At 43.2% G+C, this 12,836-nt stretch overlaps 1 protein-coding gene across 1 annotated transcript in view; it reads left to right on the forward strand.

Moving 5' to 3' along the window:
• The window catches only part of MERTK (MER proto-oncogene, tyrosine kinase), a 110,072-nt gene that overhangs the window by 89,032 nt on the left and 8,204 nt on the right, over positions 1-12,836 (forward strand). The window contains exons 14-17 of the mRNA XM_007470218.1: positions 2,138-2,230; positions 3,772-3,890; positions 10,462-10,571; positions 12,342-12,501. Of these exons, the coding sequence (XP_007470280.1) occupies positions 2,138-2,230; positions 3,772-3,890; positions 10,462-10,571; positions 12,342-12,501 (482 nt within the window). The remainder of the gene's footprint in view (positions 1-2,137; positions 2,231-3,771; positions 3,891-10,461; positions 10,572-12,341; positions 12,502-12,836) is intronic.

The raw sequence follows: 12,836 nt of genomic DNA on the forward strand, positions 1-12,836 counted from the left end.
GTGGGAGGGAGGGAGACGCAAGAGGGAAGAGATATGGGAACATATGTATATATATAACTGATTCACTTTGTTATAAAGCAGAAACTAACACACGTTGTAAAGCAATTATACCCCAATAAAGATGTTAAAAAAAAAAAAGTAACCATAATAACCAATAAGTCAGAGGGGCTGGTGCTTTTTGCTTTTTCAAGCTTTTTATATACATAATAATGGCCAATACTTATGTAATTCTTACTGTGTGCCAGAGGGCACTGCAGTTATTCCCACATTTCATCAGTACAGCAGGAGCAGGAAATCAGTACAACTAGGAAGTAGGTGTGGGTAATCTCCTCTATACACTGAGAAAACGCGAAGTTAGAGTACTTACCGGAGCTGAACCCGTGTGGAAACGAGCCTGGGCATCAAGCCACAGTCAGCAAGCACCCTTCCTGCCTCTCTCATTTTTCTGTTAACCTCTCAGTGTGTCCCTAGGAAGGTTCCTTCCATCAGTTATCCCAATTCACCAAGTAGAAAGTTTAGGGGCCCTAGTAAAAGGAGCTGGGCCTGGAACCTGTTTCCTCTCTGGCCTTGCCTCTGCAATCCTTTAACTTGATTAGAGTAACTTGTATGTGAATTGCATCCATGCTAATTATCAAAGATTAAAATCCCAGTCTCTGGCCTCTGAGTCCCAGGCTCATCTACATTTGCCTGGAGGGGTTAGACCCTGGGGAAGGGGTTTGCCCACTTCACCTGGTTGTTTGGGACAAAGTTGGCAGACATTTTGCAGGTCTATAGAATTTTTTTTGCTTAAATTTGCTTTGATAGGAAGATTAATATATCTTAAGCCCATAGGAGGTACAGACCCTGTACTGCACGCTCTTACATGTAATTTCAATGGACAATTCCCCCCTGTTAAAGCAGATTCGCTAAGGCATGCTTGGCCTTGTGTTTGATTTTAACTGTGGTGAAATACACATAACATAAGATATACCATCCTAACCATTTTTAAGTGTACAGTTCAGGGACATTGAGTGCATTCACACTGTTGTGCAACCATCACCACCATCCATCTCCAGAACTTTTTCGCCTTGCAAAACCATAACTCCGTACCCATTAAACAACAACCCTCCATCCCCCGTGCCCCCTCCTGCTTCTGGCAGCCACCATTCTACTTTCCGTCTCTGTGAATTTGACTTCTCTAAATACCTCATAAAAGCGGAATCATACAGGATTTGTCCTCATGTGACTGGCTTATTTCACTTACCATAATATAGAATTGTAAATGTTTCTCTTAAATTGGCTTAATTCCAAAAACTTGGTATGAAAGTATCTAGTTCACAACGCGTGATTGGGCAACCAGACTTGCAAGAAACATGGTGAGAGAGAGAAGCATGTGTTCTTTCTTTTTTGAAGGCAAAAATCATTGCAACAGATCAGTTGGATTTGACTTTAGTTTTTTTAAACTAATATGCTTTCATTTTTAGAGCAGTTTTAGGTTTATAGAAAAATTGGGCAGGGACTTCCCTGGCAGTCAGTAATTAAGACTCGGGGCTTCCACTGCAGGGGGCATGGGTTTGACCCCTGGCCAGGGAACTAAGATCCCGTATGCCTTGCTCAGGCTCAGCTGAAAAAAAAAAAAAAAAAAAAAAATGGGGGCATGGGTTTGACCCCTGGCCAGGGAACTAAGATCCCGTATGCCTTGCTCAGGCTCAGCTGAAAAAAAAAAAAAAAAAAAAAATTGGGCAGAAAGTAGAGGGTTCCCATATCCCCCCTCCCCTCACACAGTCTCCCCTGTTAACATCTTGCATGGGTGTGGTACATTTTTTATAATTGATGAACCCGTATTGATACATTATTAACTGAAACTCATAGGTTACATTAGGGTTCTCCTTGTGTTGTATGTTCTGTGGGTTTTGACAAATGCACAATGCCCTGTGCCCACCATTCCAGGGTCATACAGAAGTTTCACCTTCCTAAAATCCCCATACGTCACCTATTCATCCCTCCCCCCACCAGTCTCTGACAACCACTCATCTGTTTACTGTTGCTATCATTTTGCCTTTGCCTGATTTTACTTTTAGAGAACAAAATTGCTATTGCCCCCTCCCCTTCTCTGAGTAAATAACTCGTGCCTAACATTTTCTGTCTTTTCTTTTAGTGGACAACTTTTCACAGCGAGAGATTGAGGAGTTTCTCAGTGAGGCTGCGTGCATGAAAGACTTCAACCACCCAAATGTCATCCGACTCCTAGGTACTCAGAGAAACAGGACTGGGTGGCCGGAGGGACTCAGCTGATCCACTCTGGGCCACAGGAAAAATCTGTGGGGCAGATAAATTTTACACTTTGTATAACTCCGAAGCAATTTATAACATCGGGTTTTTCGAGACTTCCCTGGCAGTCCAGTGGTTAGGACTGGGTGCTTCCACTGCAGGAAGCCCGAGTTCGATCCCTGGTCAGGGAACTAAGATCCTGCAAGCCGCACAGTGTGGCAAAAAATAAAATAAAATAAAATAAAAATAAGGGAGTTTTCACCCAAAAGCCTTCTTATGGTGATATTTTCTGAGGCTGGTCGTACAAATAGGCCTGCATTTTCCTGGACATCAGTGGGCTCAGGACTGTTCAGTGTCCACAGAGTTCTAGGTGATTGTGGATTAAAACAGCCCCCGGTTACCCCAGTTACAACACATGAAAGCTGGTTATGCTATAATTTGTATTGATTTAGTTTATCCATGAATCAAAAGCTAGTGGAGTAAAGCTGTCAAAATAGACAAATAATATAGATCATCTTTGAGAAACAATTTATTGACATATTTCAAGTACTGATTTCTCGGGATCTGCACTGACAATTTCATGGCACTTGATTCAAGTGATTTGAGTCAGTGATTTAATAGACAGAATTCGGTTTTGTGGCACTGTTTGCTAAAAAATACAAAATGGAGAGCCCGTATCAAGTGGTTGCCGTGTGATACTATTCCAGGAGGGAAGAGCGACTTAAAAATAATTGAATATTCTGCTGACTTTTTTTTTGTTTGTTTTTTTGCTGTCCTGTGACTTGATAAATGCTAAATTCTTTGGGGAACTTTCAAAAGTTTATTATGACGGACACTGCAGAGAGATGGGAAAACTAATGTTTGGAGACAATGTTATGTCAAAGAAACTACTGTTACTCATTTGTAACTATTGACTTCAGCGGACTCTGAGAACAATGGCGCTTTGTAATTGTACCACCACGTGCATTGTAAGCTTGATCTCAGGTGACAGGCTCTGATTCTAGCATCCATGACAAATGATGTGTCCCGTGCCCCCCGCCCCCCCGCCCCGTGTATGTGTTAACATTTAGAGATGTGAATTTCACCTGTTGGCTCTCAAAATTCTTCCAATAGTTTTAAGCATTCGGTTGCAGGGGACTTCATACGCTTAAGTATTGAACCATCACATGAAACTAGTTTGCCCTTGAATTCTGCTGCAGTCACTACCCCTCACTTAGACTCAGTATAACAAAAACGCCATGGGTTTATTATAGATGGCTGTACTTGGTATCGATTAATGTTTGAGAGCTCTCACGCAAAGATTGGCACTAGTCTGAAAGGAAAAGAAATACCAAGAAGTGGACCCAGTGTGTGTTCCACATTCTAGAATACAGCGTGTGAGTTGTGAGGGTTTGGTTTGGTTTTGTTTTTTTAACCGCTAACTTGAGAGCACATGTTTTCAATTTGGCCAGCGCTCCTGCAGTGCTTTTTCCGGCTGGTAACAAGGGCTCTTTGTAACTTACTCTCTGTTTTTAATTCCAGGTGTGTGTATCGAAATTAGCCCTCAAGGCATCCCCAGGCCCATGGTGATTTTACCCTTCATGAAATACGGGGATCTGCACACCTATTTACTCTATTCCCGATTGGAGACAGGACCAAAGGTAATTAATCACCCAGTTGCATGGCCTCTGAACAGTGCTTGGGGCTCCTGTGACAGGGCCTGGACACCACCAGCATCTAACCTAGAAAATGAAGGAGGGAAGGAGGTGACATCGGCCTCTGTTCCGTGCTCACTGTGCACTCTGGGGGTTGAAATGTGGTCCTCATAGCCGGCCTGCCCATAGATTTCATTATTCCTGTTTTATGTGAGGGAGAAGCAGGCTGGGAGTGGAGCAGAGGGGGGCCCCTCTTGCTGTCAGGGTGTTCTCTTTCCTTGAAAGTCTCCTCTTTTTAGATTGTTCACTCTGAAATTCCTGAGTGCGGAGCCATCTCAGTTTTCAGGGATAAGTTGCATTGAGTTGTTTTTCCGAGACCCTGAGGGGGAGTTGGCTCCATCCATGTTTCTCTTTATCCCGAGCCGCTCTGTCCTCAGAATCAGAAAGTGTGTTGGGAATTGGTGGGCCAGCCTGCCTGCCTTCCACGGTGCCCCTGAGAGGAACCCTGACCCCACAGGGCAAACGCTGCCCTGAAGCCCCACAGCGCAGAGACACCAAATGGAAACGAGCTCTTAGCCTGAAACACCTCGCCCACCGGTCACAGGTGGTGGAAAGAGTCGTGATGAGATAGTAGTCATAAGACGGTGCCTGGGGAGCTTCATGGGGAAGGTCCTCATCCCAAGAGACAGGTGAACCTGTAGGAACAGCCATTTATTTATAATATGGCGAGGCAGTTGGAAAAAAACATAAAACTTGAGACCCAATTTAGGGGGAACATTTTCTAGAGCCTTCGTCCCTGTGTCTTGCTGCCCCTGTTGGTAGTTTATGCCTGCGTGTTATGAACAGGCCAGGAGATTTTTGCTTTCCTTTTTCTTGTACTCGTTCTGTTCTTTCCAGGGACGACGTAAGGGACCTAAAGGGGAAAGTGAGCCCTTTCCTTTTTTCAGCTACCCCCATGGTCCTGTGCTCACACCTGTTTTGTTCATGGCTTCTTTAAGTCTTTCACCAGCACAAATACTAACCAGAGACAGGAAATTGTAGCCACATCACAGAGCTATTACAAAGTCACTGGGGCTCCTCCTCCAAAGAGGTGAAGGGCCTAATCCAAAGTAGGGGACTCAGCATGGCTGAGTGCTTTCCTTCTCTTCCCCGTCTCCCAAGAAACAGACAGTAACATGATAAGAAGCCTGAAGAAGAAAATATTACCCATAATTCCCAACACTGGCATCCTCGGACATTCACATCGCAACCGTTTACTCCACATCTGTGTGTTTCACAGGCAGGGGCTCAGTATGTACACATCTGTCTGTAGGCCAACAACAGGGGCTAACGCTTCTCAAATGTTTGGCAGAGGCCAGCCTGTGTTTCGCACGTATCAATGGCACAGCCACCATAGTAAGTAGTTACTAATAGAATCTCAGGTGAGGAAAGTGAGGCACGGATCAGCAGTGGTGGCGGCAGAACTGGCTGCAGACCCCATGCCTTTAGTTCTTCTCTGCCCCATCCCGTGGGTGCCCCTGCCCGACAGGGCAGCCTCCAGACAGATGTCTGTGAATGGCTGCATAGCATCCCCTTGAATGGATTTCACTTCATGCTGATGAGTGATTTTGCCTACATTTAATTTCCTGGTATATTGTATGATTTTTCTAATAATTTGCAGGGGGGGCAGATTTCATATTTCACAAGAGTGATTTCTGTAGTAAAAAAAATAAAAATACACAGGTTTGTTTGATGACCAACAATCATCCATCTTGTGAAGCTTAACTCCCCTCCCTTTTTTGGACCCCTGTGCAAGTGTAGTGAGCCTCAGAATGGATGTCTTTCTTGAATCTTTGTAGAAGAGAAATAGGCCATTTATATCCTTTATAAAAATATTTTAAGGGCTTCCCTGGTGGCGCAGTGGTTGAGAATCTGCCTGCCAATGCAGGGGACACGGGTTCGAGCCCTGGTCCGGGAACATCCCACATGCCGTGGAGCCACTGGGCCCGTGAGCCACAACTACTGACCCTGCACGTCTGGAGCCTGCGCTCCGCAACAAGAGAGGCCGCGATAGTGAGAGGCCCATGCACCGCGATGAAGAATGGTCCCCGCTTGCCACAACTAGAGAAAGCCCTTGCACAGAAACCAAGACCCAACACAGCCATAAATAAATAAATAAATAAATAAATAAATAAATAAATAAATAAATAAATTTAAATCATATGGGTTTCTAAGAAGACCTCTGCTTTAAAAAAATTTTTTTTTAATTATCATACAGAAAAAAATGACTTTTTTCCCTTTTTGGTTTATAGTTATATAAATTGTAATGCATGTATAGATTCATATACTACCGTTACAATCAGGATACAGAACAGTTCCATCACCCAAAACTCCTCCTCCTGCTACTACCCCTTTATAGTTACACCTTGCCCACATGGCTAACCCCTGGCAACCACTGATCTGTTCTCCATCACTACAGTTTTGTCTTTTAGAGAATGCCGTATAAATGGAATTATATAGTTTGTAATTCTTTGAGACTGGCTTCCTTCACTCAGTATTACACCTTTGGGAGCCGTCCAAGTTGCATGTTATCAGTAGTTCATTGCTTTGTTTTATTGCGGTGAAGGCTTCTATTGTATGGCTGTATCACAGTTTCCTTTCTCCATTTGCCTTTTGAAGGACCTATGGCAGTTTTGAGTTACTATAAAAATTCACATACAGGTTTTTGAGTGAACATAACTTTTCATTTCTCTAGGCTAAATACGCACGAATGGGATGCTAGGTCATGTGGAAAATGTATGTTTATCTTTATAGTAAACTGCTAAACTACTTTCCAGAATGGCTGTACCATTTTACATTTCCACCAGGCATGTATGAGAAATTCGGTTGCTCTGCATTCCTGTTAGCACTTGGTATTATCTGTAGTTTTTTGTTTTGTTTTGTTTTTAGCTGCTCTGATAGGTGCATAGGGATAGCTTATCATGAAATTTATTTGCATTTCCCTAATGATTAATGATGTTGAGCATCTTGTGTTTATTTACCATCTTTATGTCCTCTTTGGTGAGTGTCTGTTAAAGTCTTTTGTTTATTTTTTAATTGGGTTGTTGGTTTTCTTGTTGAGTTTTAAGAGTTCTTTAGCTACAGTTCCTCTGTTGGATATGTGATTTGCAAAGACTTTTCTCCCAGTTTGTAGCTTGGCTTTGTATTCTCTTAACATGAGCAAAAAAATTTTAATTTTGATGAAATATAGTTCATCAGTTTTTTCTTTTAATGGATCATACCTTCACTGTCATTGCTAAGAACTCTTTGCCTAACTCCAGATAAAAAAGATTTTCTTCTGTGTTTTCTTCTAAAAATTCGTGGGTTTACATGTTACGTTTAAGTCTGTGACCCATTTTGAATTAATTTTTGTATAAGGTGTGAAATTTAGTTTGTTGCTTTTTTTGCATATAGATGACCAGCATCATTTGTAAAAAGACTATCCTTAATCCACTAATTGCTTTTGCACCTTTGTGAAAAATCAGTTGTACACGTGTGGCTCTATTTCTGAGTTCTCTGTTCTGTTCCTTTAAGCTATGTGCCATCCTTTGCCCCATCACACCATTGAGATTACTGTAGCTTTATTGTCTTAAAATCGGGTAATGTGATTCCTCCAAATTTATCCTACTTTTTCGGAGTTGTTTTTGCTATTCTAGTTTTGTTGCCCTTCTGTATAAATTATAGAATCAGTTTGTGTCTGCCAAAAGTACCGCTGTCATCTTATGTTCTTCTGAACAGAATAACAAGGAAACAAGTACACAGCATTTTACTGACTAATGAATAGTTTCGATTTGCAAAAATATAAAGTATATCTCCAATGATGGAAACTCCCAGGTTTTATAAAAATTTAAAAGGAATGTTTTTAAAAGGAATGTATTTTCATATTTTGACACTTTGTAGCCACATGTAAAGCTGAAAGTCACAAAATGCATCATAGACAAACTAGAAAATCAAGCTTCTATTCAAATCTCTACTGCCTTATCAGTCAGTTCCTTGGCAGTAAATACCTCTGGTCCTGCTAGAGTGGCCCAAGACTAGGTCTCAGTCATATAATTGTGATTCTCCAGCAGGCCCTGGGTGCCATTCTGTCCTCTGTGTGAATAGCACGCCTGCTCTTCCAATCCATGAACACTGGATACCTTTCCATTTATTTCGAAACTAATTTAATTCTTTCCTTTTGTCGTTCTCAGAGTATAAGTTTTGCACTTCCTCTGTTAAATTTATTCCTAAGTATTTTGTTGTTGATTCTTTTGCAGATGTTGTTTTCTTAATTTCATTTTCAGACCGTTCATTGTTAGTGTGTAGAAATGCAGTTGAGTTTTGTATGTCAGTCTAGTATCCGGCAACCTTATTGACCTCATTTATTAGTTTTACCACACAATGATCTTTTAAATGACCTTTGGTCACAGTCTGCAAGATTAACATAGTTCTGCTTGGAAAAAACTAACACAAATGAATAGCACCTGATATTCATTGTACTTTCATGAATGTCAGCAGATTGGATATTTCTTAGCACCCAAATCCTTTCATGGAAATCAGCATCCAGAAAATCAAACGCCCCAGATATATAGGACAGAGGCATAAGGCTTTCATGCCTGATTTACTTACATTTTTTTTTAACAACTCCATTATGTAAGGGTAAAGGATAAAGCATTTTTGTTATATACACAGTCTGTGACTGACACGTGTCTTAGTTGAGAAATATAAATCATTAACAATTCAGTGTCAGGACTTCCGTGGTGGTCCAGTGGCTAAGACTCCATGCTCCCAACTCAGGGGGCCTGGGTTCGATCCTCGGTCAGGGAACTAGATCCCGCATGCCTCAGCTAAGAGCCTGCATGCCACAGCTAAGACCCAGCACAGCCCAATGGAAAAAAAAAAAAAAAAAATTCAGTGTTTTCACGAGTACCGCTTTAGAAGACTCATGTGCTATATAGAATAAACCATAAATCCAATGCCTTGGGGAAGAATATATCACGGGTGGACCCATTTATGATTTCTAGGAACTTTGTGAACCCTTTTCTTTAGGGCTCTGACTGCACTAAAACATTGAATTACTACACAGAAGTCTTCATTAGTCATCATCCTCGTAATCAGTCCCAACACGGCAGGTTTTCTAACATGCAGTCTGGTTTGATTTCTACAACGTAGAAAAAAAACATTAGGCTGTTAAAACTTACAGGAAGGCCCTAGAGAAACAAAAATGAAAATTCCCGAATACTTATTTGTGGTACTTTGGTCCCATGATAAGGGGTAAAGACCATCCTACTTTCTGTCCAGAAGAAAAAAAGCTTCTTTTGAAACATTTCAAAATAAAATGATACCAGATGTGGGTGCATAATTGGGAACAGCTCCTTCTCCATGGGCTTTTTGCTGTCAAAACATTAGATCCTCCCCCACTGAAGCCAGACCCCCCTTCTTTTCCCCTCTTTGTCCCACTGCCACTCAGAAGGACACAAGGATCGCATTTGAGCTCATAACTTGTGAAAAGAATGTTATTAACTGGCCACACACACAAAATAAATTGTTGGCGGTATCTTTGGAATTGCATTAGAGTTATAAATTAATTTTTTTAAATACCTTTAAAGACGAGGAGAAGAAAACGTGATACTTGCCAAGAAGTTTTAGGGTTTGTTGGGTTTTGTTTGTCTTTCATTCATTTTTAAAACCTTATTTGTGACATTAGTGATATGGAAATTTACTTGTTTCATGGCCACGCTTCTAAGTCATAAAAGCCATCATTTCACCCCCTCAAATGGAAGTAACTTGGTTTCCTTTTAAAAAATAACCCTGGAGGGGCTTCCCTGGTGGCGCAGTGGTTGAGAGTCCGCCTGCTGATGCAGGGGACACGGGTTTGTGCCCCGGTCCGGGAAGATCCCACATGCCGCGGAGCGGCTAGGCCCGTGAGCCATGGCCGCTGGGCCTGCGCGTCCGGAGCCTGTGCTCCGCAACGGGAGAAGCCACAACAGTGAGAGGCCCGTGTACAGCCAAAAAAAAAAATAACCCTGGACTTCCCTGGTGGCACAGTGGTTGGGAATCTGCCTGCCCACGCAGGGGACACATGTTCGGGCCCTGGTCTGGGAAGATCCCACATGCCGCAGAGCAGCTAAGTCTGTGCTCCACAACTACTGAGCCTGCGCTCTAGAGCCCACAAACCTCAACTACTGAAGCCTGCGTGCCACAACTACTGAAGCCTACGTGCCACAACTACTGAAGCCTGCGTGCCTAGAGCCTGTGCTCCACAACAAGAGAAGCCACTGCAATAAGAAGCCCACGTACCGTAACAAAGAGTAGCCCCTGCTCGCTGCAACTAGAGAAAGCCCAGGTGCAGCAACCAAGACCCAACGCAGCCATAAATAAATAAATAAATAAATTTATAAAAAATAATAATAATAGTCTCTCGGGAATCCCCTGGTGGTCCAGTGGTTAGGACTCTGCGCTTTCACTGCCGGGGCCCGGGTTCATTCCCTAGTCAGGGAACTAAGATCCTGCAAGCCACGTGGTGTGGCCAGAAAAATAATTAATAATAATCTGTCTCCTTGTGTCTTCCACCCCGTAGCATATTCCTCTGCAGACACTATTGAAGTTCATGGTGGACATTGCCCAGGGAATGGAGTATCTGAGCAACAGGAACTTTCTTCATCGAGATTTAGCTGCTCGAAACTGCATGTAAGAGCCCTGGCCCATCCTGGAGTGGGTTGGACCTCATGGTGGTAGATAATTGTGGGCCTGTGGGGTGGCTTGTTGATGTTAAAGTAAGGAGGAAGATTAGGCTTGGGAGGGGACAGTGTGGCAGGCTCCGGAGATGGGGTTTCTACCGCCCTGACACATGACTGGGTGTTTGCTTGAGGGGTTTTCACTACCTCTGCCTCTAAGAGTCTAGCTGGTCTCCAAAACTCTCCTGTGACTTCTTTTCTTTTTTTTTAAATTTTTATTGGAGTATAGTTGATTTACAATGTTGTATTAGTTTCAGGTGTACAGCAAAGTGAACCAGTTATACATATACATATATCCACTCCTTTCTAGATTCTTTTCCCATATAGACCATTACAGAGTAATAAGTAGAGTTCCCTGTGCCATATAGTAGGTCCTTATTAGTTATCTATGTTCTATATAGTAGTGTGTTTATGTGTGACTACTTTTTTATTTTCACACTCTCACTCAGCTAGGAGTACTAGGTGTGAACGCTGGGATCCTCCCCAACTGCCATCAGCTTATTTGGATCCAGAGTTACATATAAGTCAGCTGATCATGAAGACAGTAATGAAAATCGTAATGGTTTTGTCCCTGAGTTTTCATGATACGGCCTTGTGAAGTGGTTTTGTCCTGACTACACCAAAGCTTTCCTTTTGCAGCAGAGAGACAAGGGCTTATGCAAGACCTTCGAACTTCACCTTCCCCATCTCTTCAGTCTGCTTCAGCAGCCGTTATCTGCTGTAAATCTTCAAAAACAAGAACTGTTTCTTGATTGGAAATTCACTATTGCAAGAAGAGAGAGTGTTCCTTAAATGTATTGCTGTTATTCGTTTTTCTTCGTTGGAGATGTGACAGTGGAGCCTGTCCCCTCCCTCCTCCTAACCAACCCTGCCCCCCGCCCCGGCCCTCTGTCACTTTCACCTCATTTTTTGAAAACCCAGAAGGGTCTTGGTTTTGTTTTTTATTTAAATAATTTGTCTACCATGGAGGGAGAATCATGAAAACCTTTTCTTCCCCTTAACATTTCCTTCATGGTTTTCCCACAAGGTAGGGTGACCAGCTGTCCAGTTTGTCCAGCATTGAGGGATTTCCCAGGATGTGGGACTTTTAGTTTTAAATGTTAGCGTCAGGCAAACAGGGACAAGGTAGTCGCCCTACATCCAGACCACTCATTCCTCCTCCTCTCCTTGTCTGAGATCAATTTTAACTGCTTGGGCTGTCAATGTAATTGTATTCCTTTAATTTTCCAGTCAATTCCTCAGGTACCACGTGGCATCGTCTTAGCAGGAAGTCCAGCGTCCCCCGCGCACAGCACGTGCTTCCCCACCTCCCCCACGCTGTCAAGTGGCTTAATCTATGGAGCCAATGCGGCTTCCAGACGTCAGGCAGGAAGGCTACTGGGCTCTAGATGAGTCCACCAGGGGGCCCTGGCTTGGAGCTGCTTATCTTTTTACTCCCGTGCCCCTCTGTTCCTCCAGATGTCTCCATCCTCTGTGCCCAGGTGCCCTGGTTGGTCCAGATTCCCACACAGACCAGAAGGGTAGAAAGTTATAACTCATCTGGTTCCCCCTCACTTGCTCTGCCATTGGTCCCAAAGCAGGACCCTCCCAGGCGGTGGGGGTCTCTATCTTTTGGTTACTCATCGTGAATGCTTTCAGCTGCATCATCAGGTGCAGACCTGTGATTTAAGGCTTTGCCTCTGAGGTCGCTGAGGACATGAACTCACTCTGTCTCTCTCTGTAGGTTGCGAGATGACATGACTGTCTGCGTCGCGGACTTCGGCCTCTCTAAGAAGATTTACAGTGGCGACTACTACCGCCAGGGCCGCATCGCTAAGATGCCTGTGAAATGGATCGCCATAGAGAGTCTCGCGGACCGAGTATACACCAGTAAAAGTGACGTGGTACGTATGTACAGAGTTTTGATTCGGGGCCCCGCATTGCAAAGATGAAGGCCTGCTGAAAGAGATGACTTAAGCCGGTGATGCAGGACATCTTACTCTTTGATCAGCTGAGGATTGGGGCATGCTCACACTTGTCTGTATTCATCGCTAGATGCTTTAATTCAGGCGGAACATTAGATTCTGGTAGTAGGCTGACATTCAGAGGATGGCAAAGGCCCTTAATTTATTTCCACTTTCCTCTGCTACAGTGTAGTGACTCATTGTCTGCAACTAAGATATTTCATATTCACATTAAATTAAATGAATTCGTCCCATGGCTGTTTGGAACTAAGATG

The sequence above is a fragment of the Lipotes vexillifer genome, unplaced genomic scaffold (genome assembly GCF_000442215.2).
Source record: "Lipotes vexillifer unplaced genomic scaffold, Lipotes_vexillifer_v1.1 scaffold1139, whole genome shotgun sequence".
Classification (NCBI taxonomy): Eukaryota; Metazoa; Chordata; class Mammalia; order Artiodactyla; family Lipotidae; genus Lipotes; species Lipotes vexillifer.